This window comes from Neopsephotus bourkii, unplaced genomic scaffold, assembly GCF_033783945.1.
Source record: "Neopsephotus bourkii isolate Nb327-2 ecotype Australia unplaced genomic scaffold, CSIRO-AGI_Nbou_v1 NB_1765, whole genome shotgun sequence".
NCBI lineage: Eukaryota > Metazoa > Chordata > Aves > Psittaciformes > Psittacidae > Neopsephotus > Neopsephotus bourkii.
In genome coordinates this window covers 2284516-2312088 of record NW_026902239.1, presented here as the reverse complement: position 1 = coordinate 2312088, position 27573 = coordinate 2284516, and the positions used below count along the sequence as shown (strand labels likewise).

Sequence of the window (27573 nt, the reverse complement as noted above, 5' to 3'; positions counted from 1 at the left end):
AGACATTGTTATATACTATAACCAAAGTGGCTTTGTGGAAGACATCTATCACTTCACAATGTAATACTAAATGAAGTACCCCAGGTCTCTTGAGAATTCAACCATACTTTTAGGATTTAGCATGAGGTGAGAAGATGCTATCAGACATATTTTGTACTAGCTCTAGTCTCGGGGAAAAGTCTCACATAGGGGAAACAGAGAAACTCTGTTCTCTCATTTTTTAAAGACTCTGGCAGCTTTCTCAATAATTGTGAAAATATTTTTTAAAGAAACCAACTCAAAACTCGAGAGAGGAGGACAGAAAAGATCTGGTGCTTCTGAAATAATGTTTTCTTACCAGAAAAGAATAAAACGGTATTTTAACAACTTTGTTCTGGCATAACCCTCAATGTAGTACCTGAAAAGCTGACATGATCTCATTTACAGGTTTCCTTTGTTGCTTTGACTACTGCTAGAAGAAAATGCTGCATTCTACAATATTTTTTTGAATTGTTAGCAAGAAGTGTTGTCTGGAAATAGCATCATATATACAGTTGCACTTATATACAACGTGCACAAAAGCACAGTAAAATGTGCTTATTGGGTTAGCAATGCATCTAGTAATGCTCCAGGTTAACTAGCTCCAGACAGATTAAGTAATTCCCTCACACCATGATACAAGAATTTAGAGAAAGCGTGTACAATACTTACTCAAAACAGGCTTTGAGTATAAGGCTGGGAAATAATGAACAAAAATTGTGCTGATTCCCTAATAATAAGGAGTTCTAGTCTATCTGGGAATACCTTTCCCACACAACAAAAATAACAGGCTGTATCCTGCAGTTCTGCCAGAAGGCAGACTCATGCTGTCCATATCGCATAGCAACTTAAGGCCCTGAGTGAAGAGTCTGAATCCAACACAAGCATCAAATCTACTATACATTAGATTCTTATTTTTCCAGTAGGGTACCTGTAACGTCTGGTAATTTCTACATCAGACAAATGCCTTCAGGAAATAAAAAGCACAATGGATTTAGAAGTCATATGAAATGTTATGTTGTGTAGAGAAACTGGAAAACAAAATGAGAAGCAGTGAACCAGGAAAAAAAAAAAGCAGAAATAAAAGAGAAATTTGATCACAGTCAATGATCACCATCAAGAGTTCAGAAAGGAGGATAAGCTTTTGTGTTTTGTGGGTGTAAAATATCCGTGATTAAAATGATTCAAGACTGATCAGAAGGGAGGAATCCAAAACTCTGGCTGGCAGCCAGGAAGAATTAGTGGCATAAAATTAAACAGGAGTTCTGAGAACACGTGGGTTCATATGGAACTGAGGCATGGAGAAAGAGAAAAGCTGAAATGGAGAAAAAAGGAGGATGAAGCAGTGTTAGGAAGTTATAGATAACAATTTCCTAAACTGTTACAGATAGATTTACAAGTTCATGCCAATCTGCTGCTTTGCATAAAGTTTTCCAAGGAGCCATAGGGCCACTGAAGTCATCTAGGGCATGTGGTTTGGAGCTGGTCTACACCGGTCTTCACAAGTTTTCTCATTTGAATGCTGCACACAACTTTAACTACATTACATACTGTAGGTCTCACCAACCAGACCATGCTAGTTGACATGCAGACCTTCAATCTCTTACTTTCCCTGTTGAGTGGTAATAGTTAGGGATTTTCTTCAGGCAACTAGCTAAAATAATTTGCAGATTACATCAGTATACCTTTTTGTAGCCTTAAAAACCGGGGTAAGGGTATAAATAACCTTGATGGTAGGGGAATTGCAAAAGAAATGTTGAACTTCAGCTGGTTCAAAGGTTACGAATAGAACTAAGCAACAGCAAGTGCATTAATATCGACAAAGGGAACTATAAACTTCTGCAGTATTAGCACATCAGTTTTTGAAATTACAAGACTTTTTTCAAAATCCAATCAATATTTCTATTGTACTTTCTACTATTCACCTTGGAGAATTCACTGCAGAAGTACAGGCTACAGTGTTGTGACAGCGAAAGATCTGTGCTGGAGCTCTTCCACCTAATTTGAAAGAAAAAGCTATTTAAAATGACATTTGGCTCATGAACTGGCCATAAAAAAAAAACCCTGCTTCTACAAGGTGTCGCTGTCTGCCATTACTTCCCCTTCTAAGAGAGATATTGTGAGCTTCTCCTCTCTGGAGCTCACACCCAAAACAGATCCTTACCCCACCTAACTCCTCACCTGGCTTGGGGAATAGTTATTAGTCTGACAGCATTGTGCTGTATATGGGGGGATTTGCTCTGTCCCCATTAGTTCTTTCAGCAAAAGCTGGTGCAGCCCTGAGACAGATTAGAAACTTTAATATAGGTAGCCTTACATGAGTTTTTGCAGCAACAAGTTTCAGTCGTTTTGTCTATTTAACCGTCTGTGTGGACACAAAAACTGATTAAAAAAAAAAAAAGAGATGTTTTAGACCTGAACTGCTTGCTTTCTTGTGGTCTGAAGGGCAGCTGTGGAAACCTTGCATAAGGTACCTCCAGCAGAGGAATGTGAATGAAAAGACAGAACTGTAATCCCCCACAGCAAATTAATTCTGGACAGGATAGTCACTGGCAACTACAGCCTCACCCACCATTCCCTGATGTTTTAATCCCAGCTCTGCACTGATCAGGTACCCTGAAAATGACTTCCTGGGAACACCGACAAAGACTTATCCACGGGCCATAGCACTGGGATGACCCTCAAAAAAATCTGAAAATATGTTTAGGCAACCTAGCTAGGATTTTCAGAAGTGCATTGAGTATTTATGCACAAGGACCTTCAAGGAAAAGAAAAAGTGTCTTTTAAAACTGAGATTTTCAACAGTACTTGGGCTTTGTTTAGGCTCCTAAACTGTAAGAAGAATAGATCTAGACAGCAAACAGCTGGTACTTAGCAGACAATGCTAGCTCCCCATGTTTCATAGCTTGGGAGTTATTTCAGACTAGAATTTGTCTGATTACGTGAGCTGGATGATCATTAATGATCAGAGCATGTTAGGTTTGTTCCTGCAGGACATCCTTCAGTTTGGTTTTGTCTGGCACGTAATCTCCATTCTGCACTCTAACACTGCTCTGTCTTGCCACAGACCCTCTCTGAAAAAGCCACTCTGAATCTTACCTCTTTAATGTTCAGCCATCCCTTTACACTTACTCCTTCTTAGCTGTGTAATGATATCAGCAAGATCAATTAGTAGTAGCGAATATAAAGCATGTAGAAACTCTGAACCAATTATGTCACAGAGATACACATCAGAGAAATGAATTTTCAGACACTGAGTTCTAGAAAACCTGCATATTGAACACAACATTTTTTGTTTTGAGATGTTAATCATGAAAAGCAGTTAATTTTAGTAGATAAACTTCTGACCTCAACAGCAAACAGAACCCCCTAAAAGTAAGTACTCATCATGTATGTCTGCCAAAGTGAAAAAAAACAGGGAGATTCAGATAAGGTAAAAATGTGGAACATGATACTTGACTTCTTTTTTTTTTTTCTGAAACTAGAATCTATGCATTGCGATGGCTCTTTAATTGGGTCCAAAATGCCTACCAGTCTTAATGAACAATGCTTGTACACACCACACAGCTAGAATCATGCAAAACCTAAGTAACACATAAACCTGGATCAATATTCAGTTAAAAATACATATTTTTTAGATCAAAAAAATCTACACTTTTTGAAGTGATGTTAGATCAGCTACACTAATACTCACACCATTGATGTATTTTTTATATGTTAAACATACATCAGCATCTCCTTTAAAGTACAATATGCAGCCCGTCAGTTTTGTTTTCTCAATAAAACAAACTCTTCACTTCTATCTAAAAGTAAGACTAGAAGTGAATAACCTCCAATTCAAAAGATTTTAGCAGATCCTTTTTCGTGACATCTCAGTCTAAGCATAAGAGCCAAAAATGAGATACAAACTGCAAAGAAAAAGTTCAAAACTTCCACAGCCAAAAATCATGCCTATTAAATCATAATGACATTTCTTGTTTCAAGTTGTGCCCATTCAGTTGTGTCATGCTAGTCACCGTGTTCCTGATATTGCTTTTCAGGGAAGTCATTTGAATAGCAGAAGAGTTGTGCAAGTAGCTGGCAGATCTCTCTTGCTGAGCTTTCCTCCTGCAGCAAAGCTGGTTGTTGAAATGTCTTCTAAAACTCTCACTGAGAAAATACAGTGCAAATGGGTTGACACAAGAGTTGCAGAAGCTTAGTACTCGGGCCACTAAGGTAACGACCATGTGTCCTGTCGATGGATCAATCTCACTGTAATTGAAGGATCGGTACATGTATAGAACATGGTTAGGAAACCAGCAGATAGCAAAGAAGCCAACAAAAACTAAGACAATTTTTGCCAGACGTTTCCGAGTTTCCATCTGAAAAGATGAAGAGAACCTAAATGAACAACAACAAATAGAACTACTCCACATAACAGAATTAAAACATGTAGCATTTTTCTTTATATTAGCTTTAACAAGTATTCCAAGTAAGGCCAGTAAAAATGCTTCCTTTAGAGGCTGAATTACTTTTTCTCTCATTTACTTACTTTTCTCACTCTCAGTTTACTTTCAGTGAAAAATCCTGGCTGTTTGCAGTAACATAAGCTTCCTCTTCCTGTATGATATACACAGCATGAATGATTCATGACCCAAGTAAACACTGGCTTTTAGCCTGAAAGCACACAGCAAAGGATGTCATGAAACATAACCTCTTCTGATGAGACCTCAGTGACTGGCTTGAAACTCAGCTTTACTTAGAAAGTTATTTAGAAACCACTGCCTTTGAAATCTAGGGACATTGTGAGTGAAATGCGGAGACATTGCTCGGCTGTTAGCTATACAATGGTACTTACATCCCTTTATTTTGTCAGAAATTCCTCACCTTTCACATCTCTCCTAGGCAAACCACAGAAACTGCATTGCACAGTCTGAAGCATCTTAATTCCAGGGTAAGGTGAAAGATTCAGTGAATCTTCAATAGTGACATGAAAAAAATGTACCTTAAACTGTACCTAAGCTATAATGGATAACAACGTAGACATTGAGAGTGGCTGAAAAGCTGACAGGAAATGAGCCTACACAAAGGTTCCAAACTGAGAGAAGGTGAGAAACTGGACAGGTACAAAGCATCAAAGGGAGGCAGAAACTTTCTATATATTCCTCCCAAAATATTGCTTATGTATGTCAGGTACCCAAGTTTTGCAAAGGCAGGGAGGATTTATGGCTTTCCCAATTTCTGAGGAAAAAAAACTCACAAAAAACTAAAAAAAAAAACCCACAACCACAAAATAAATTTATTCTAAGAGGTTTCAAAATCTGTGAAATAAATATGTAAGTTGTTTTCTTGGCTCTACCTAAAACAAAACAAGTGGGAAATTCACAAAAGATGGGAAAACTCTAACATTCAAATTTGATAGGATTTGCACTCAGACAGATTGCAAAGGCAGACTAAAAGATGCAGAGGTATTGTGTGAATATTATGCTTTTGTGCTATGGCCTAAAGAAACTTGAGTTGATACCAATAGTCTAAATTTATTGCTTCTTGCTGGGAAATATGTAAGTACACCAGAACTTTCTATCATTCTGAGCCTCATAGATTAACAAAAAGAAAAAACCGAAGTAGAATGAAAAGCTATGTTCCTGCTTTGAAAATACATGTGGGTCCAGAAATGTGATATGAATTATATATTATTTTCAACCTGAGGGTTCAGCCAAAAGGCTCTCTATATTTCACAGGAAAATAAAATAATACATGAAATGCTAATAGATATGCCTTTTTGATGAGAAACAGATTAGAGGAGAAATGAAATGTCAAGCAAAAAGGACATGAGGGAATGTGGTCTTTCTTTTTAAAAGAATATGTACATGTTATATATGCAAGGTGATTTCAGTAAGTATTAAAGTATTTTCTAAAATTTTGTCAGAGAAAACCCTTCCAAAATGTTTTAATGGGCATAAGCATCTTTCTCTATCAATACTAATGCTTTTGTAAAGGCACTTTCACTGCAAAAGCTGTTGTTTGTATATATACAAATGTTTCTTCTAATGAACAGCCTGTTGCTATCTTATTGCCTCCTGCGCCTTACAGGGAAACTGGCTTTGCCCAGCATTTTAAAATGCTTTGTCTCAAAGGTATACAGAACCTATACTGAAAGTTTTATAGCATCTAGAATAGAAAGAGCATTAGAAAAGTGCAAGTTTAGGATTGCATCCAAGAAAGATATACTGAGAAAACACAAAAAAGAATCAGTTCATGCCCTGTGCTCATATTTCCAGCACTCCTTGGTCTGAGAAGAACCTTAGATCTCCTAAGAAAAGTTTAACCTATATCAGTTGTTTCATTTTCAAGCAAGAAGGGATAATTCTCCAAAAGTTCATGCAAGATTTCTTCCCAAAATCCTGCCTATAGAGACAGGTGAAGCCACTAGCATTAACTACAAAAACGTTGTTTCTCAGTAATAACATAAGTAATGGTTACAGTAACAACACATATAAGCACATATAGCAATCCCACTTCTTGTTAGGAATATCCATTGACAGCAGTGAATTTATACTTTCCCTTTTTTACATTCATTTACATACTGGGCTTAATACTGAGTAATTGCAAAATGAGATTTTTCAGGTAATCCTTGGCTTAGTTCATGCACATGGAAACTGAACTGATCCTCTATGAAATCCAACAATTTGGATATCATAGACCCTCATTGTACCTTCATTTGTAAGTGTATACTCTACACAAGTCTTTCACTGGGATGTAGAAAACAAATTGCTTACCTGCCTTTTGCAATGCTCACTGTATTCTCCAGGGATGTTGTGAGCACTTTTTATTAAACTCTTTGCAATATGACAGTAGTAGATACTAATAACAGCAAGAGGGATAAGGAAATACACAAGGAATATCAGCACAGAATGGATCTTCGGATGCATGTCGTTCGTCATGGGGTATGGTATGCATGCTGTGAAAGTGACATTATCCGTGTCGTTGATGTGGGCCAGTTCAGAGAACACTGCTTCAGGAACCGCTAGAAGCATGGAAATTACCCAGATTGCAATGGCTTTAAGACAGGTCCATAGCACTGCACTGGAGGTCTGGATGTCCATGGGATTTACGATTGCTTTGTACCTGAAATTCATCAAAATACAAATGCAAATTAAAAGGTATCTTTTTAAGTTCAACATGTGATGCATAAGGCCACTGCATACCTTTGATTAAAATAATGCCATATTTTGTTCTTATTTGAAACGTCAAGCACTTTGTAATCTTTCTTTAATTTGCATTCTCTAAATCTCTAGCTTCAACTATATATGTACACATCAGAGGTGGTAAATGGAGCCCTGTGTACAACCTGTAGCTGTCTGTGTCCATTCTGCGGCAGCCTGGTGAAAGTACTGAAGCAGTCAGGACTTAAATTCTTTCTTTCGCCATTTCCCCCCCCCCACCTCCATACTTCGCACTCATACTAGCACATGAAAACTAGAGTTTGCTTCCTCCTTCAGGTGCCGCAACCAAGGACTCCCCGTGCCTACCAGAATGGCTTTCCCACTTGCAAAGTGCACCAGTCCCTCTGGGAGCACAGGGCAACAATCAGCATTGGCCACCCGCTGCCAGATCAGCAACAACTGCTGCTGTGGTGGTTCTTGCTTTACCACCCCAGCACCTTTCTACATACATATATACTGTCCCAACTGTAATGTCTGGAATATACACATCTTCATAAAGTCAGGCAGGAATGACTCCCAACAGCCTATGCAGAATTATTAAACTTTTAAATAAGGCAAACAGTACCCCATCAGTAGCTGAAAGCTGCTGCTTTATACTGCATTTTGGGAAACTATCTCATATGATTACATATAAATCTTCGCAGAACTGATAATTTCATAACCATTAAAATGAAAATGAAAATTGCAGAGAATGGAAACATCACACTCCAGCAAACTAAAACAAACAAATAGACTCTGGTCAGGAATCCTTCTATTAAAAAAAAAAAAAAAAAAATAAAAATTGTTGCAGAAAGTGATACAAAGTGAAACTTCCCACAAGAAAAGGTCAGTATTAAAAACCTGAATACACATTGAGAAAAATATTTCAAGGATACCTTAATGTTTTGCTTCTATTTTTAATTTATTTTTTAATGTAATTACATTATGTTTTAATTTTTTTATTAAAAGCTTGACATTAAACAAAACATTTCCATGTCTAAGATGTGGTGATTTGGAAGGTTACTTTATTTGGCTTCTTGAATTTTCTGGTTTTAGTTTTGATTTGATTTGGGATGGCTGGTTTTTTTTTCCCTGAAATTACAGAATTTTTGAATAACAGAAAAATCATTTTTCTTTAATACCTAAAGAAAAATTTAAGAGGAAGAAGAGAGTCAGTACAGTTTTATACTCCAGGTATGCAACTTTATTCTTAAGGACTTTCTAGTCAGTGGAGATGTACTTTCAAAGAGTGATTCACATTTTAGCTGTATTAAATCATGCTCTGAGGTGTTTATTTTTCTTATACAGTGAGCTTAGAGTGAGAACTGTAACATAGATGTCTTTACTTGGTGATAAGACTCCTTATCCATGCATGTAAATACATACAAATGCATACACAAATATAAATATGTGTATGAACAGGTATCTAAATACCAAGGTTTAGGTTAGGGCTAAATATAACATAGTTTCTCTAGAGAATGCTGAGAAATGCCAAATACTCCTCATGGCTGATTTGCATGTCCTGACAGTTACTTCATAGTTCCTCAACACCTTGAGCAGATGACATGAAAATGTCTGGAGTAGAGCACTGTCTTGGTACCCTAGGACACTTTTTCTTCAGAGAACATTTAAGTCAATATGTGCTTTGGAGCCCTCTTTCTCAGGACTGGGATGAATTGCCTTACCACTAAATAATTAATAATAACGGCTATTTATGTCCATATCATCTCTAAATTCAGAGAGAGGACTTTTACTGTGTCTTCACCCATATCGTGGAGTGAAAAAGCTCAGTAAACTGTCTCTATTAATTTACATTTGCCATTTCTTCTAAGACACAATGAGAAACTCCCTGGACACCAAGGTGTAAGGAAATCCTTTATGCTGCCGTAGGAAGGATAGAAGCTTCTGCAAAAAGCATAAATGTTCCCCAGCACAATCTGTGACCTTATTATTCAATAATTTGCTTCCTATTGCTGTCTTCCTTGATTTCATTACATAAGGACAGACCTCCTATTTCATTTCATTCAACTGAGGTGACGTCAAGTCCTTACATCTGCTCATTTCTTCAAAATTGTTCGGGAGAGTAGGTTTGGGGACTTCATGGGTGGAGGACATTGGATAAAATAATGTTTTGTACTACAGACGTTTTTCCTCTGTTTTCCCATTTCAGTGCTTCAAACCATTTTGACCACAGCCCTAGAACCCAAGACAATGACCATGTCACAATTAATTGTTTTAGCAGTACTTGGTCTCCTTAATATCTAACTGGAAGACCTTTTCAGAAGCCTTTACATTAGCAGAAGATGTGGGACATATTTGTGCATTGGCAAATATTGCTGTTTCAGCAACTAGCATGCTTTCCCCTGAGCTACAACTGACTCCAAGTTAAAAGGCATTGGAGCGGAGTGTCCTTTTTCAAAAACATCTGGGTTCAGCTCAAAAAAATTCTTTAATCCTATAAAAATTCTACTTTCTATTTCATATGACTACAAGGCGGCACTCTTCTTCCTAGGGCTCAGCCCTTCACAGCACTCAGTGTCAACAGAAAGGAAAAGGTAGTAAGTGCTTTATAAGTCTATCATCTTGTTTACACCTCTGAAAAGATGCAGAGTAGAAAGAGATAGGTTACAGGTAAAATCAGATGTAAAATGAGTGAAATTAGGAGTACTCCCAAAAAGACCACCCAGCCTTTTCCTTTGTATAAAACCACTGTAAGGCTAAAACATACCATCAACCATTCAAATTACAAGCTGCTTATTTTCTATCGATAAAGCAACCTGATAAATTAGAATAAGGGTGCAAATTATTTAGTCAAATTAGCAGGAAAAATCCATCTTTTTGTTCACTGATGAGAAAAGGAAATTAAAGCATGCCAAGAAGTTCAGGAATTAATTATAAATAAGCATTTGGTTTTAATTAAAAGCCTTCATGTAAATTCTGTCTTCCTACATCCTCTATCATTATCACTTCTGACAAAGGCACTCCAACTCAGGAAATACTTTTATAAGTTTCTTTTCTCTGAAAATGTGGTTTCTGCCAACAGACATAAGCATAAACTTGTCCATTTTGCAGATTATTTTTGTTTGTATAGCATGTTTTAATTATAAAGCTATCTTCTCCCTTATCCACAACCCAAAAAATACCTGATGAAAAGAAAAGAATATCCTCCTCCTCTAGAGTTATGTTGCCACCTTCTAAATTCCAGTATAGTTTACCTACATAGAATTAAGTCTCTGCTGCCTCCACAATGCTATTCCCCTCCCACACATTTGACTTCAAAAGACACTGCTCCATGACTGATGCTAAACTGTCCCTCCATTGCAGTGTTATCTCTTTTTCTAGAGTACTCTGTTGTGAGGACCTTCAGAAACAAATTAGAAAGAAAAACCAAAACAAGTAGACAATACTTAGGCAGACATCAGACTATGAACACAGCCTACCATTCTAATCAGAATTGCCTCAATATCTCCTTGCCCTTTTGTTTCTGCATCTTCTGTTGTCTAAAATCCTTCATGTCAAAGACCTTCTTCTTGCTCTAGCTCATATACCACCTACCACAAACAAGACCTTAATTTGTCACCTATTTTTTTATGTGCCACCACAATGCAAATAAATAAATAAATAAAGTAATAAAGTAATGAAGTGTCATAAATTAATCACAGACCTAATCCAAGCTGGGAAAATCCATACTACTCCAATTTAATTTGCATTTTAATCCTGCAACTGGGGGTGGGGGGGACGGGGGGGGGTGGTATCCTTTTGTCTTATTACAAAGGTTTTGTTGTAAACGACATTGCTGTGCCATAGTAATGCATTTCCTGCAAACTAGACTCATTTTTCATAACCATTTATATGTTAGCATTTTATTGTGCCATTGCATGATGATTTTAAACACAAAAAGACAGCATTTAGCTTAACTATATAAAAGGATATAAATAAATCTGAAAAGGAAACATGACTGTATGGTCAGTATTTGTTAAAAATACTAATATCATGTCCAGTTATAGCCTACTCCTATGGAGTAGAATGAAATTTTGGATGGGACCAATCTTTTTTCCTGAAATTGTCTGGGCAATTGTGTTGACTTAACTCTGGCTGAACCATTAAGAGGAGAAAAATATATCTAGCTGAGAACAATGTGGAATCATTTCATTGTGGGAACTTTTTTCACAACACACAGTCTGAGATTCACGTTTATTATACATTGTTCTTATAAATTCTTACACTTTAAAGTAGATTTCTTATTTATTTTACAGCTAGTCCAAACATTTTTGTTCTGTGCTTACCTCTTCAGGGCAGAAAATTACATTCTCCAAAAACAAGCATCTCAGAGGTCTGATAGGTGAATATAATTAACAGATTTGAAATTAAGACTAACAGACCATGTCTAAACACAATTTAAATGAATGTCAATTGCATATGTTCTGTGTTTCTCAGGGGGAAAATCCTAAGATTTTTCTAAGTGGAAAAAGTTTTCCACTTTGTAGAAACATGCTCTGTTGAGGCAAAAACTATCAATAATGCTTCAACAAAGTCTGATTTAGTGTTTTGCATGATGATTTCCTCACCCCAAAAAGAATCAAAACATAAGTTTCCCGGGGTGGGTTGGGTTACCTGTCCTGTCCACCCAGTGTTTTGTAAGAGAATTTTCTCTTTTCTTTTAATTTTTATTTCTCTTGCTAATTCTGTCTGTAGCCATTCCCTTCACAATAGCTGACTACATTCCTTACAAGGTCATGCAGATCTTGCAATAGTAGCTCACTGCCTGAAGTCTGGCTTTTTAGTTCTACTTCTCTAAGGCCATTGCATATAATTATACTAGTTAAAAGTACCATCAGTAATTTGTTTAATTCTTCTCCTGAGAGAAGTAACGGTAAATTGTTTCACTGGCTTTTATTCAGAGAAGTTCATATAAGACAGTATTCCCAGTAGGTTTATATTTAAGTTTGATAATTCAATATCTGCTTGTCTGCATATCCACCATGTGCTTACTGCATGTCTCCCAGGAATGATATCCATACATACTTGACTGGAGAAGATCTCATAAAACCCTCACTGCTGGAGCATAAAGTCAATAAAAAATCAGTTACAGAAACTAAAGAGTCTGCAAGCAGAAATTCTGATCATAAAATATGTTCAGTGCATTTACCTTTACAAAATTGTTGCTGTTACAAAACAGCTCTTCCCATTTCCTTGATGAATTGAGTAATAGTCCATGCCATGGACTATTTAGGAGAGCTAATAACTATTTAGGAGAATAACTATTTAGGAGAACATTAAATGATCTTTAGAACTGTTACAAGCAAGGAAGAATGAAATAAGCAAACTTCTATTAATGTATCTGGAAAAGGCTTAGATTTTACTATTTGAGAATCTAGACCCCTAATCTCTAGTTTCAAAATTCAGAAAAGCTGCAACTTCATTTATTTCCTCCAGTATCATAATCTAGAAGGCTCCAGTCTGGCACTTTTAAATTTGTTTCCAGTTCAATTTCATTTTCAACTTCTGTTCTTAGTTTGCATTGAAATCACCAAAGATGGAAAAAACAAGTTCACACCACAGTAAAAAAAGAAAAAAAAAAAAAAAAAGTAACATTAAAAAATCACAGAGGAAAAAGTTAATACAGTAATCCTTAAAATACAATCAAACAAACTTTGAGCCAAAGCCCAAACATGACACTATATTAAAAAAAAAATATACTGTGAAACATAGTTGGAAAAAAAATGAAAAAATATTTGGGATAGTCATATGAAGGACAAAATACAATCATAAAAGATAGAATGACAACATAGCAGAATAATCCATTCCTCTGATATTCATACACATACCACAAATTTTTATGTATATATGCTTTCACAAAGCTGGAAATACACAAATCTATATGTGGCAGATGCAATTGCACTAAGGTACTTATGGATTGTTTATATCTTGGTTATTTTCTCTGACATCTGACAAGTTGTGTGAAGTTAATTCCAAACCCCACTTCTCTTCAATGCGCACACCAAAGTAGGTTTATTTTGATACCAGTTGTAGTCAGAAGTCAGCACACAGATATTAAACTTGCACAAAAGGTTTTTGAGACTTTTTTCACTTTTCAACAGATTGCAACCTTCCAAATTTAAAGCAAATAAAACAAACAAAAAAAGTAATAGATTGTTTAGCTACGCACATCTATATAACACATTTTAAGCATCTTAGGCACTGTCTTTAGTTATTTGAGTATTAATTTAAATTTTCCAACTCCTTTGTTGCTAAGATACAGGAAAGGAGTCACAGCACTTATGAACAATACCTCCGTTATCTGGGTATTCAAGTATTTATCTCATCAAAGGTGACTTTCTCTAACACTTTATAGAAAGACTAGAAAAAAGATGTTATTTGAATTGCATAGGACAAGTTCAGCTTAACTGTCTGCATTAGCATGCAGCAGGACTGTATTTGAGCCAAGATATTTAAACCCTTCATTAGAAAGAAAGTTCAATGTAGAAAAAGTAGCATAATTAATATTTCTTTTTACAGATCACAGAAAATATTAGGCATAAATGACAGCCAAAGAGCAAGACTACATAAGACAAAACTAAAGCTGTTCTAAAAGACTGCCATTTATTCCTTCAAAATCTGTTCACCCCAGGTCTTTTGGCACTTTGTGGGTACAGTCACTTTTCATCATCATACACACTAATGCAGTGATGCCCAGAGGTGCACACTGTAGCACTCACTCTTAACCCACTGCCCCCTGAGCTTTTCCAGCCACCTCTCCACCACAAAGTTTATGCATCATCCAGACCTCTAGCTCTGAAAAGCTCTTGGATTCACCTTTCTGTACTTGCACTCCACTTCTTTACCCTAGGTTCCTCCCCAGGCACTGAATGGCAAGATCTCACCTTGAGGGTAAAGAGCCACATGGGCCCAGCTTGCATTCTGAGCTAACTGTATAATGTAAAGTGGAAAAGCACTCCCTGGAGCAGCAAGCAAGTCCATGGGATGGCTCAAGTCAGGTTCACCCCTGATGTGTCATTTTTGCAGGGAGACACTGGCACACCTTTTCTTTATGCGTGCCATGCTGCAGCCCCTCTGGCAACATTTCTCTCACCTATTTTTACCCTTCTTATTCAAGACCACACCAAGCCCTGAGACTTACCCATCAACATTCATTAGCCCTGGCCAAAACTGCAGTCCATGGTCCTTGGAGATGCAAGCTTGACAGGTGACCCATTTTTAATTCCTTGTCCCACCACACCTCTAGAAGCTCACCCCTGGCCATCATTCACCAGCTCTGCAGGCACTTTCAGGATGTGCTGAGTGCTATTGGAGATGTCCTGCACCAGCTTCTACTTCCTATTATTTTCTTGGTTTGTGCATTTTTGTCCCTCAGCCCCTTTCCTTCTTTCGTCATCCACTGTAATTATTAGATTTTGTCTTTCTGTACCTCACCCTCTGTTTTATTCTTCTATTTTTTTTTTTTTTTTTAACCAGAGACATATTAAGGATTCTAGAATGTTCTGGTTTCTCTGCAATAAATACAAATCAATAGAAGCAGTGGCCATGAGCGGCAGGGGTGCTGCCCCTGCACATCTCCTGTGAGGCAATGAGACAGGACGTCTGATCCTGCAGTACTGCTCCTGTGCTGCCTTCTGCGTCCCAGGGGAGACGTGTGCAGCACACTGTACCACCAGTGCCACCACTGCACCAACTCTGCTGCCACCATTCCCACCACTGCTGCTGCTATCCCAGTCCCCTCTGCCCCAAAATGTGTGGAGCTGCAGCAGGGCACCACTGCCCACACCTGGCAGCCAGACCAACAGGAGGTTAAGGAGTGGGAAGGGCTGTTTGATGGCACCAACTGCTATTCCTGGGATAAGGATGGGCAACCTTGGGCAGATCTGCTGTATGTTGCCAATTTCAATCTGCAAGTATGCTCTAGGGAAGTCTGGGAAGTACTGTTACAAATTACGTATCAAGTTTGTGCACACAAAAGAAACCCCAACAAACCAAACCCCAAATAGGTCAGTACTATATAATGAAGCTTCTGGATAGAAGTGGCACATTTGTCACACTGAAAGCACTGTTGATGCCAAGAGGGACTTCTGTAACAAAAAGCCGTATGAAATAAGGCAACTTTAGAAAAGATATGCATGCAATGAATACTACTTTTTCTTCCTTATAGCTTCAGTTTGTAGTTAACTATTGTTCAGTTTACTGCTTCTGTAGTCATTGCTGTTAAATGTATCACATAATTTGCCATGCAGAATTCCCACATAAAGAATAAAAGGAAAACAAGACAACTTCCCTTATCCTAATTCACACAGGTAAAGAATTCTAAATATTAATAAACCTTTTCCTTAATGTAATCAATGTCTGGAGAACTATACAGTCCTGTGGTAATAGGGAGCAAGAAACAAGAAAAGCTCTAATGATTATACATTAATATGCACTTTGAGCATTATCATAGAAAGAAGGGGTCACTGGGAAGACACTGTATACCAGACCAAATATATACAGTGGAGCCTTTTTAATAGTATCACTGCTTCCAAACTGCAAACATCCTACGCTAGATTTACTTACCTGGAGAAAACACTGCCCCCAGACAGACCTCACTGCCGCAGCACCTCTTAGGTGCAGAATACCACCACCACTCCCAATCTGCCAGTTTTCACTTGACAAAACTAGTCAAGATGACACATGTTTGTACCTGGCTACAAATCAGTGTGGCAAAAAAACCCTGCAACACCAGTGCCTCCCCTTTAGTTCAACACAAGTGTTGCACAAAAACGTAGACCTAAGTCCAACCCAAACTTCATTGAGAGTTCAGCCAGCTTCACTCAGAGGTTACTTGAACCTCCAGAAGTCTAGACATTAGTCTCTGAAGTCAGTGGTTCTGACTAAAAAGAAAATGTGTTTTATTCTCAGTAACTGAAAAGTAACTGCAGAGATTAAAGAAACAGAATTGTTAAATTCTTAGTATAACAATTTCTGATATTTTTATATACTGTGAACTCCAAAATCCTGAAGGAAGTGTTCATTATGAGCTTATATGGTCACAGTACACAATCTGTAGCTGTTTTCTAGGATGTGTAATTCTAAATGCATTCAGTTTAAACAGATTTAGCTTTACTACTTCTTGGATCTTTATTGATACTAAGTATATAAAATCATATGGAAAAAGCAAACAATGAATGCTCCAAAGCTATATATAAACAATGAATGCTCCAAAGCTATATACAAAGTAAATACATGAATCTTTAAACATTAAACCACTAGCATTGTCTCACATTATATTTCAGTAGAGAGACGATGTCCTCTTCAAATAAGATACCACAATCATATTTTTAAACAGTGGCAAGAGAGCAGAAAGAAAACAGCAAGGTTTGCTCTGCTCTCCAAGGGCAGGTATTGCCATACTTTTAAACTGAGGCAATCAAAGAGTTACGTGTGTTCACTTTAAGGTACGTTTTGCAAGCTCTTTTTCAAAAATATAATCCTCTTTCATAAGTTACCAGGTCCTTATACATAAGTTTTTTAGGTCCTGACTCAAATAACACTGAAACTGATGGCCATTGCACACTACCCTCAGGTGGAAGCAAACAATTTTACTGAATTAGCTTAAAAAATATTAATTAAAAAAGTAATTCTCTATTTATAAAAGGATTAGAAACTTTAAAGAAAAGTTACTGTGTGAAGATACATTACTAAATTCAATCCCTCATCATGCACCAATGTAATCCATTGTTTGTCTTAAAATACAACAAAAGAAAATGGGTTAATTGCTATGGAGAAGGAATCAAATATTTTCATTTATGGCTAAAAAAACTAATAAATGCTTGAATAAAGGAAGAAAGACAATTTCATTTAATTTAAGGCTGCCAATTACACTGCAAGATTTTGTATTTTAGAACCTGAAGCATAGTCCAACAGGCACCCAGTTGCTATAAAACCCTTAAGCACACATTTATAATAATTGGGAGGAAAAACTTGGGGTCCAACTCTGTTTCTTCCTATTCTGACAAGCAGTGGAAATTGAAGTGTTACTTTCTAATTTGTTTTCAGTGGTTTTCTGCTTTTCTTTTTTTTTTTTTTTTTCCTTTTCTAGAAGTTCAGAAGAAGCCAATAAGAACAGCTTGATCAAAAGTTTAAGACCGACAATTAAAATAGAACAGTTTGGTGTTTCTGAATTCTCAGAGGCTGAACTAGTTCAGGCAGTGACTTCTGGTAACCTGTTCTTCTACTAGGGCACAAACATGCACGCACTCACACACTCACACACACACACACACTTGTCAGAAAAAGAAAAAAATTAGATTAAAAATACCTCTGTGCTTAACTTGGTTTAAGATGCTTACTGCCTGTTGACATATCACTGTGGCTTGGCCTGGGTCACACTTAGATCTAAAACCTTCCTCTAATGAGTAAGATTTCAGTGCATGGTCTATTACAGGCCTGTCCCAGAGATGCAGAACACAGAACTAGCTCAGCTTTTGCCGCTTCAACCCTGAAAGTTGGAGGCCCACCTGCATCATCCATTTTCAGAAGCCCTTAAAGTTAAGTTAGTACCAGACCTGCCATCAGTCAGTGATGGAAGGAGAAGCACGGGCACCTCACAAGTTGGAATGAGGGAATTGCAAACCAGGGATACTTTACCAGAGGGGTTCTTTACCTCTCATGCCAGCTGCAGCTAGCTTTAGCCCAAGCTGCAGAGCCAAGGGGCAGCCTAGCTTTCCTACCTGTCAGCACTGAGCGCGGTGAGGGTGAAGACAGAGACACCAACAGAGGTGAGCTGGATGGCAGGGATGAGCTTGCAGCCCACCTCCCCAAAGAGCCACTCCTCAGAGAAATACCGGGATGCATCCACGGGCACACAGGTCACTAGCAGCAGCAGATCACCAGCAGCAAGGCTGGAGATGAAAATGTTGGGCACACTCCTCATGGCGCTGCTGGAGATGAAGATCTTCATGAGGGTGACGTTGCCCAGCAAGCCCATGGTGATGATGAGCAGGTAAAGTGAAGGGATCACACAGCGGACTATAAACATGGCTGTGCCCCTGCCTTGGGACTGCAGGGCTGTGTCTGGCACCATCTGCGGGCTCCCATTGCCCCCGAGGGGCATCGCTGGGAGCTCAGGCAGCAGCTCTGTCTCCATTCTCCAACCTTCAGGCAGACTGAGAGGTCTCCAGTGCAAAGTGCAGTGGGAGCCACGGGAAACCTTCACCTCTCTGCAAGTCAACCAACTTTCCCCCCCTTCCCGCCTGCCTTTCTTCCTCCCCCTATTCCTCTGCGGAGTTTTCTCCCTCACAAATGCATAGGAAGGCAGCACTGTCCGCCGGCGAAGAGCGAGGGTTAAAATTCCCGCACCGCTCTCCTTCAGCTCTTCGGAGGAGCCCTCTCCCGGGTGAGCAGGAGGGCGCGATCCTGCACCTCAGAGGCAGCCACCGCCACGCGGACAGGAGCCGGAGCGGACAGGAGCGGACAGGAGCGGAGAGTGGCCGACCCAAGCGGAAAGGGGGCAGGGCCGGCGCTGTCCAGCGGCGCCGGTGCTGCTCTCCCCGCGGCTGCTGGCTGCGGAGCCGGAGCAGGGGGCGAGGCGCAGACCCAGCCCGCTTACTCCGCAGCTCGGATTTATACCTGGCGCTGGGAGGAGCCGCCCCGCCTCTCCTCCAGCAACCGCTTGTCCCCTCGCCCCCAGCGCCGAGGCGGATCTTGCGCGGAGGCGAGAGGCGGATCTCGGCGCCGCTGCCGGCACCTCGCAGGATCCCAGCCCTGAGCGTGGTGCGGTCGGGAGGGAGCTCTCATCTCGCCGCTTCCGTCTGCAAGCAGTCCCCCGAGAGGCACTGTTTGGCACACGTGAGAGCTGTCCGCCACGTCGGACGAAGGTGGGATCGCCTCCGGGATATCTGTCTTCCAGCATCTGACCCAGGTGAAACCACCGCGGTTTGAAGTGCAGAGTGAGGGAGTGAGATGAAGAGATTTTATTCCTGTCATCCAGCTGTGGGTTCTGAATAGAACCTACTCAAAGACATTGGCTGCCTCTAAATTTTGATGGATTGATTTGATAAACTGCGTTTCACATGAGTCTTGACTACAGAAATGGGGACAGTTGATGTGTTTTATTTATAACTTATTTTGCAAACAGTGTAATACAGTGGAAAATAAACAGTCTGCCTCTATGAAATGCAGCATTTGTCCCTAGTGTTTCTTGCTTTTCACTGAGGTAGTATCTTTTACTTTCTAGTGTCTGCACATACAGGCTTTCCAAACAGCTCCCTGTTTCCAGCAGAAGCCATGAATGTAGGAAGCACTGCAATTACTCTGAAAGAGAAGCAGACCTACCAGATTGAAGTTATTTCCCTCCCTCTTCTCCAAGTGGAAGATAGATGAGCTTGCAGTGAATTTGCTTGTTCTTATTACTAAAACAGCTCTCTTGAGGCCCTACAGACTTATGACAGATGTATGGAGAAAGCAAATGAATGCCAAGGACTTGCTGAAGTGGGAGAAAGAATCTGACCACTGAAATGCCAGAAACAAAGTATGTCACGTGCAGTAAGAAGTAGCCTGTCCATGACATGCTGTCCAGTGTAGGCATTAAATTTAAGACATCAGCAATTTATCTTATATAACCTTTTACTATCAAACAGGAAATACTATAGCTTCTTAAAAGTTACACCTCTCTGTACCTATTGATCAATCTTTGTGACTCTTCTCACTTCTCTGAATATATAAATGTGTTAAAGTTGTGTAAATTACTGATTCATATAATGCTGGTGAGTTTATTAGAAACCCCAGCCAATGCTAGTCCTCAGAAACAATCAGGATAGAGATTTACCACAAGGTGGCTGATGGGAATTGCCTCTGGAAGTGGTTCTTGTTACTAATCAAGTTTCCTCTCCACTGTTAAATCCAACTACACTCCCTCCAAGGTTGCCTTGTTGCCGTCTTGGATATTTATCTAAATTGATGGGACTCTCAACTTTGCTGAGTACCTTTCCAAGACCATCAATATTCATCTTTCTGCAAACAGTCCAAGGCAGTCTTTTTGGTTCCCATTGTTTGGATCCAATATATGTCTTTAATGCTGTGGCTCCAGGGTATGATCCTTTCACGAATTTATTTGAAAATGGGTTTATATGTGAACAATCGATACGATTTTCATTGGGAGAATACTTTAAAGTCAGAATGCCTTTAATATTGATTTATCTGGGACAAAAGGAAGCTGAGTCTTTTTGCATGAATATCAACAAAAGAACACTGTAAAAGCTTCCACTGGCATAAACTTCTTGCAGTTTGCATGGAGATAGGTGAGACCCCTGGCTTTTTTTTTTTTTGCACATCACCACTGCTCCTACTGCTGCCCTCCAGGAGAATTTCTCTATACTAGTCAGTTTCACTTGTCCTTTAGTCCACAAGATGGAATTCCTAAGGTTGAGGAATTAGGAACATATTCAGTGGGAATTTATGTTTCTGATTTTTACTAGTACTTGATTTTATCTACTTCCTATTTTCAAAACTCTGATCAGCAAGGAAATAAGCTCTGGAGACTGTGAGTTTCTCCAGCTCAAAGGAAACAGAAAGTTAGATTATGCTTCTAATGCCATTCAACAGATGTCTGTGTAAAGACAAGGGAACATACTTAAACAGCATGAATATAATTTCCTGCAGAGGCAAAAAGGAGAGGGAAAGATCCATAGAACACGAGACAAACCAGCTGGAATTCAGAGTCCCATGTACAAACTGTTCATCATTCTCTTTTCAAACAAAAGAATCCAGCCATTTCTTTGGATGTTATTTCAGATTACAGTCTAGACACAATCACACCCTCCAGCTGTGACATAGTACTTGGCACACAAGCAATGAAGAGTATCATGGGTAACTATTGGCAGTGGGAAAGAAACTATGCACAGGCTGAAATCAGCCCGCACAGATAGAGCATATCTGTGAGTGCAACACCACAGTCCAGGCACTGCAACAACCTGGAAACATGGGAAGCAAATCTGCTTCATCAGTAATTCCCAGACGCAGGGATGCAAAATCAGTACGTGCAGAAATGAGGAACTTCATGCATCTCACAAACGCCCTCTACCGAGAACTGCTTCTGAAAAGGGAGAAAGGCTTCTTTCATGTGTGTGTTCAGCTCAAGGTGCTTGGTAACTCCAGGGCTAGGTGCAGATTTGCACATCACAACAAACTTGGTGTAGTCCCATGAAAAGAAAAGCATATCCGCCACAAAAACTACCTATAATAAGTAGTCTTTAATTATACATGAGTGCTTGCAAACTAAATGAGAACTGTGTTCAAATGCAACCTTGGTAGTGATCATTTTTAAAGACCTGTTCATCAGTCATGATTTAAAAAGAAATAAAGCAACAGACAAGGAGCAAATAGTATTTGAGCATCAGGAACCAAACCTTAGAGAAATTTGTGTAGTATCATGCATTAAACCAGCAGATACAGCTGGAAAAAGTGGATATACATTGCAGCAGTGACTTTTCCCAGACAGTCAAATGTACAATAACCTAAAGTAAGTCATGTCTTCTTTCTTGTTACTTGAATCCAAATTTCCTTAATTTTGTAGAGAGTTGTTTTGTTGGGTTTTTTTGGAAGAGACTTCCACTACCTTTCAGCTTCTTGTGTCAGGGGCTCAATTAAAAGGACAAAGTACAGAAACATATCACTGCCCCATCACCAGGTTTCAGAACATGTAATAAGGTTTGCTGCTGCTAGTATGTGGGTGGCTGAAAGTGGGTCCAAGAAGCAGCTGAGAAAAGTAGGCAGAATTGGAGAAAGGAGGGTCTGGAGACAAGGGCTCTCTACGTGGGTATAAAACACTCCATATTGTGGAGCCTACAAGGAGGAAAATGTTCAGCTTCTAAGGACGTATCTCTAAGGCCAGACCTTAAGCTCCCAGGTTAGATATCTCAACATCAAAACTCTGACTCTTTTCTAGTAAAATAACACTGAAAGTTAATTATGGCTGTACCTGGATGAGCTCTAAGAAGCAGCTAATAAAAAAAAAATATGTCAGATGTTTGCCTTGCAGTCCTTTCCACCTCAAGGCTCCAGGGAACAGAAGAGGTAGCTACACTCTGTGGTCAGATCTCAGCTGTGCCTGACAGCAGTACTCTGTCTTTGGAGCACTGGGCTGCAAGCAGTAGTTTATGATTTCCTGGGCCTGGAAAATCTGCAATAAACACCTGTATGGAAATTCCTCTTTGTTAAGTCTGAGTGACTGGACATGGTGACTGTACAAAAGAATGCTAGAGTGATTCATCATGCCTATTTCATAATTTTTCAAAATACGCTTTTTAGATGAAACAGATTTTGCATCAATAAAGAAATAAAAAGTCAGGAAGAAGCTTTATGTATGATACACATCTCCCCAGACTGAGTGCCATGGCTGAGCACATATTCTTGTGCAACAAGCCCAGGTTCCCAACTTCCAGGCTTTGCATCCTGCTCACTACTCTTCATGCTAAACCTAAGCCAGAAGGCAGGCAGAAGGACCTGAGGAAGTTATCTGCCTCCTAAGCCTCCCACCTTAGCTGAAGGTGAGACAACCCCCACTTCAGGTCCAAATTGCACTGGAGACTACTGTGTGGCGGCCTCCAATGGGCCTAAGTTTCAGCATGGGGAATTCTGCAAACCAAAATGGAAATTCAGGTGCTTCCAGGCAAATCTGGAAAGCTGGCAGAAAAGGCTGCTCTCTGCAAGGTCTCTTTGGGCAGACAAAAACTTATCTTGCTGATACCAGTTTATTTTTCCTGCCATTTCATTCTGTGCCATTTTCATGGTGCCGTTTTTTCATGACCCAAGAATAACTGGTGCCATTATATTTAACCACATTAATAAAGCAATGAACTGGGTGCATAACATTAGACATTCAGTTCATCCCTCAAAGCACAACTGCATCCTTATGCATGCATTTAGTTTAAATTTGTTTAGCTCTGATTATATAGTAGGGCTTCAACTCACTAAAAGTTTAATGAGCACACTGATGACTTACAATTTTGAGCGAAAGCCAGGTTTAGGACTCACTTTGAAATAAGTGTGATATCAACAGTTCCATCCCATTTGTCCATGTCAGACAACTATCAGACAGCTGCTTCTGCAGATTCAAAGCAGTCAAAAAAGTCCCAAGGAACAGCCTGAGTTGCCTCAGCAGGCTGCATTCAAAAGGACTGCACAATGCCAGCTTACTCTGTTCCCATCTCAAGTTATCCCCTTATGTGGTGCCATGAAGCACATTATCGAACACATATGACAAAAGAAAAACAGTGCTATTTGTTCCTTCTAGTGCAAAGATAATGGGATTCTTGTGCTTCAGCTCACATGACCTATATTGAGCCACTTCAAAGAAACCCACAGTTTTATTGTGGGCCCATTCATCACATTCAGGGTTTGAGCGCAGACACCCATGGGGTTCGTACTGGGTTTATCTGACAACGTCACCAGAATTCATTTCTTATTTCAATGCATCTGTATTCCTCATGCATTCCCAGAACTAAAGCAGAGCATTGCCCGCTAACTCTTATTTTAGCATTTTTACCACAGGACAGAAATTAAAGTTTCCATAATGTTACTGAGGTCATACAGTGAATTATTTGATTTAGATTAGATAATCCTGTCAGCTAAGTAATTATATTATCCCCGCCTAACAATAAAAACATATAGTAGCATTTGTATAGTGCAGCTTTTTTATCTAGAGTGTGTTCATAATTACTGTTTCTATCTATAGTAAAATCAAAGGCTTCCTGACCAACCTACTGATTATTGTAGGTACATGTTCATCAATTAATGTGAAAATAATCTATACTATACCAAGCATAATAAATAGCACTAAAATACCTATCTCAGGTTAGAAACTAGGAGTTATTCAGTTTTCACAATATTGCCTTTTTAAACATTTCTGCTTAAAGAGACCACAGGAAATACAAATGCAAGTATTACTGAAGTACATTCAATGGTAGGTTTTCAATAGCAATTCACATTTTAGAAGAATTAAATTATTCATATATTACTGCTACTAAATATCTGTCAAGCATACTGAGCTAATTTAGTAGTTTCATAGTATTGTAGGAGCATTAAAAATTGCTTCTGGATGATACCTAAGCTCCATATGTATTATGACAAGAATGAAAACAATTCACTGTGATCACAATTATTGCATTTTTGTGAAGGTTAGTCACACATCCTGAGAATGACAGCATTTTCTTGCAGAACACGTATGACTGAGATATTACTGCTTTTAGTTCATTCAATACATACAAACCTCAGCATTTTCTCTAAGCAGTGGAGAAATCGCATCAAAAAAAGTTTAGAAACCCAGCCTCAGTGCTACTAACACAGCACCTTTTGCAGTACTCCAGGAAATAAATAGACATTAATCAACTACCTGAAAAGTGAGCTGTACTAAATAACAGACACTTACTGAAGCACTTTCCGCCTTCTTTATAATCTAGCTGCTTCAGCAGATGCAGCATCCCCTTAGATGTAAGGCTCCCTTACAAAGGGTGTTCCAATGTGTAACAACAGTTATTCTAACCATGCCAGCAATACAATCACTGTGGTACCTTTTAGAGCCACAGCAGCTAAATCAACACATAAAATGAACCTCAATTCCCATCTCTTCCCTTCTTCCCATGTTTGACTGCTACTGCTAAACCCAGGACACCATGCCTATGAGCATACATCACAGAGGAGGCAATACTTGTTACACCAGCTTGAAGTCACACTGCAGTTATAAGGAAGAGTGTCTTATGAGTTCCAACCACTAGGTTCCAATGAACATGTTGGAGCACAACTTTCCTGTGGGTGTTTACCAGCCGGATCATCAGGCACATGCATGAGCTTGCATGTGTAGCTCTTCTTTCAACTGTGCATATGGAGTATTCTGGCAAGTTATTAATAGCAATCATTGCCATTAAGTTATTTGTAGCAGTACCAGAGTGGTTAATATTATTTAATTCTATTGCTGCTGTTTCTTTGAATTCAGAATCTTGGACTTACAGCTTCCGAGTTTGGTTGCATACTTACTCTTTATGTGACTTAGTTAAAATAAATTATTAAACTGTAGATGGTGAAAATTGAACCTGTCAGCAGGACAGGAAGCTGGCGCTATGCCCTGGTTGGTGGAGCCCCAGCTCTCTGGAACTGGGACCAGGAGTGGGAAAGAGACAGCAGGGAACCAGGCTGGGGTGATGTGCTGTACAGTGGGTACCCCAAAGTGGGGTGAAAGGCTGGTGTAAGGCAGCAGGTCAGGGGCAAAGGAGAACCCGGCAATGGCATGGCAGTGGTGGCCAGCACTGATGGAGGTGCTGGCTGGGGATTACCCTTGTGGATGGGACCCTTGGTGGCTTGGTTTGGTGGCGCTTTTGGCAGTTCTGGGGTAATGGTTGGACTTGATGACCTTAAAGGTCTTTTCCCAATCTTGTTGATTCTATGATTCTATACAAGCCTCCAGCACTGGCAGGCCCCACTTCTGCTGTGCCGGCTCCCTGCCTTAGGGCCAGGTGACATGACCCAAAGCACAGGATGGAGGGGGTTGTGAGTAGGCTGATGCCTTCCTGCAATGTTTCTGATACAAGGCCCACTGAAAGAAAAAAAAAGCACCCTTCCTGGGTGCTAGAAATGCCCGTTCAGGGAAGTCAAAAGTTAATTTGCAAGAATAAGTATCATTAGATTTGATAATGGCACTGCCATTGTCTGACAATAAATAAATCAATAAATGAATACAACAGCAAAACAAATGGACTTTTGGTCAAGGCATCCAGCTCTGTCTGGTGCATTCTGCAACAGCAGAATACAGAGACAGTGAAACAAATCAACTGTAAGTGCCAGTCAAATAAATATTTATCAAAAATTAATAGCAATGATAGTGTTCTAAGCCATTATTTTGTTTAGAAAACTACTGCAGCCTTCAGAGGCAAACTCCTATTAAAACAGGTAGAATAAAATAAACATTTTGGTTAATGAAAAAGAGCAAGTAGGCCTCCAACAATAACATTGTTCAGTTTTGTTTTCATGTTGAATAACCCTGTGATTTTCAGTTCAGGCCACCAATGGTAATTGGCCAATTCCACACTCTTTTCTTTGGTTCAGTTTATATGTTACTCCTTGGCATTTGGGGCTTTGCTGTTCATGGAAATGAGGCCTTGCATTTCAGCTGTAACCGAGACAAGACAGGTTAATCTTTTAGGTTACTAGCTCAGGCCTATAACTCTTGAGATAATCCTCTTCTTTTTTTTCTTTTTTTTTTTTATTCTAGAAATCCAATGTTAAGAAAATAAACTGCAAAAATTAAACATAATTGTTACATTAATGAAGTAGTAACTGACTGGGTTAATTAATTATCACTTAGCTTTTTCATTTTTCTTCTAATAAACTTTCATCTGTGACTAAATAGGGAGCTGTGCTGTCTACCCTTCATAGCAACAATCCTCGCGTTTCAGAAAACAACTGAAATTTTCAAATTAAAAGATAGGACTGATTTTTACATTTATTGTCATCCATTTATACTTATGACATATATTAAAAACAGAGTTGCAAAATGTTCTAACGTGCACATTTTAGCTGTCCTGATGCAGTTGCATATGATCTGGCAACTACTTTTCTGCCATATTTTAGGTATTCAGGGTGTAAGAACTGATGATTGTACTGGTACCTGGAGCCGCTTTTCACCTTCATGCTGCATGCAAGACCATCAAACAGGAAGATATCTACCAAAAGTCATTCTACACTGGTTTTTGTATCTTCTGTGCTTTCTCAAGGATTATCCTTGAAGCTGTCTGTGGCTTTGGCTTCAAATTCAGCTCTTTGGTTTCAAAGAGAATGCAATCTACCTGCATAATGTGGGAGCACTTGAAAAAAAGTTCAACATTACTCAGTATGGGGGACCAAAACACTTTGCAAAGACCATTTTTCTTATTGCAATGTACACATTTACTGTGATTACAGTGGTTTTTGTTGCCAAAATTTTTAAGATCTCATGTAAAAGGCTAGGTTTGTCAAGAACTCTCTGATGTCAATCACTCCCAGTCATTTACCAACTTGTTCACCTGCAGTTTTATAACAAAAACCATCTCCTGTCTTCTATGCAGTGTTGCAGAAGAGAACCCTAGTCATTATTACTGCTTGAGTAGTTATCTGACACTTATCCTCATCTAAAAACTACCACATTATGAAAATCAACTTTGTTTCCACGTCAAACCAAAGTCAAAAAGATGAGAGTAACATGTTTTCATGACCTGCCACATTTAATAGTTTGACCCCAGAGGGGTGTCTGTGTATGAAGAGGAGGTTATTTATAAGCGTTTTTCTAGTCACAGCTTTCTGAAACACGTGCAATTGGAGTTAATCATGTTATTGACCCTCCAGGTAAAACTAT

General features: G+C 39.2%; 2 protein-coding genes across 3 annotated transcripts; one reads left to right on the top strand and one right to left on the bottom strand.

The window, feature by feature from the left end:
- Window positions 1-3222: 3222 nt before the first annotated feature.
- On the bottom strand, window positions 3223-18668 carry NMBR (neuromedin B receptor). Of its 2 annotated transcripts, none has more exons than XM_061378484.1 (3): window positions 17924-18668; window positions 6777-7125; window positions 3223-4379 (listed from the first exon to the last, which is right to left on the bottom strand). In XM_061378484.1, the coding sequence occupies exons 1-3, from the start codon at window positions 18337-18339 to the stop codon at window positions 3978-3980; spliced, it is 1167 nt and encodes a 388-aa protein (XP_061234468.1). In that variant the 5' UTR covers window positions 18340-18668; the 3' UTR covers window positions 3223-3977. The 2 variants fall into 2 exon arrangements, with proteins under 2 accessions (XP_061234468.1, XP_061234469.1); XM_061378485.1 differs by lacking the exon at window positions 17924-18668 and adding an exon at window positions 12352-12406.
- Window positions 18669-25263: 6595 nt separating this feature from the next.
- Window positions 25264-27573, top strand: GJE1 (gap junction protein epsilon 1). The gene is given in 5 exon segments (XM_061378456.1): window positions 25264-25413; window positions 26237-26364; window positions 26366-26417; window positions 26793-26978; window positions 26981-27573. Coding segments are annotated over 5 exon segments (744 nt in total). The 3' UTR covers window positions 27209-27573.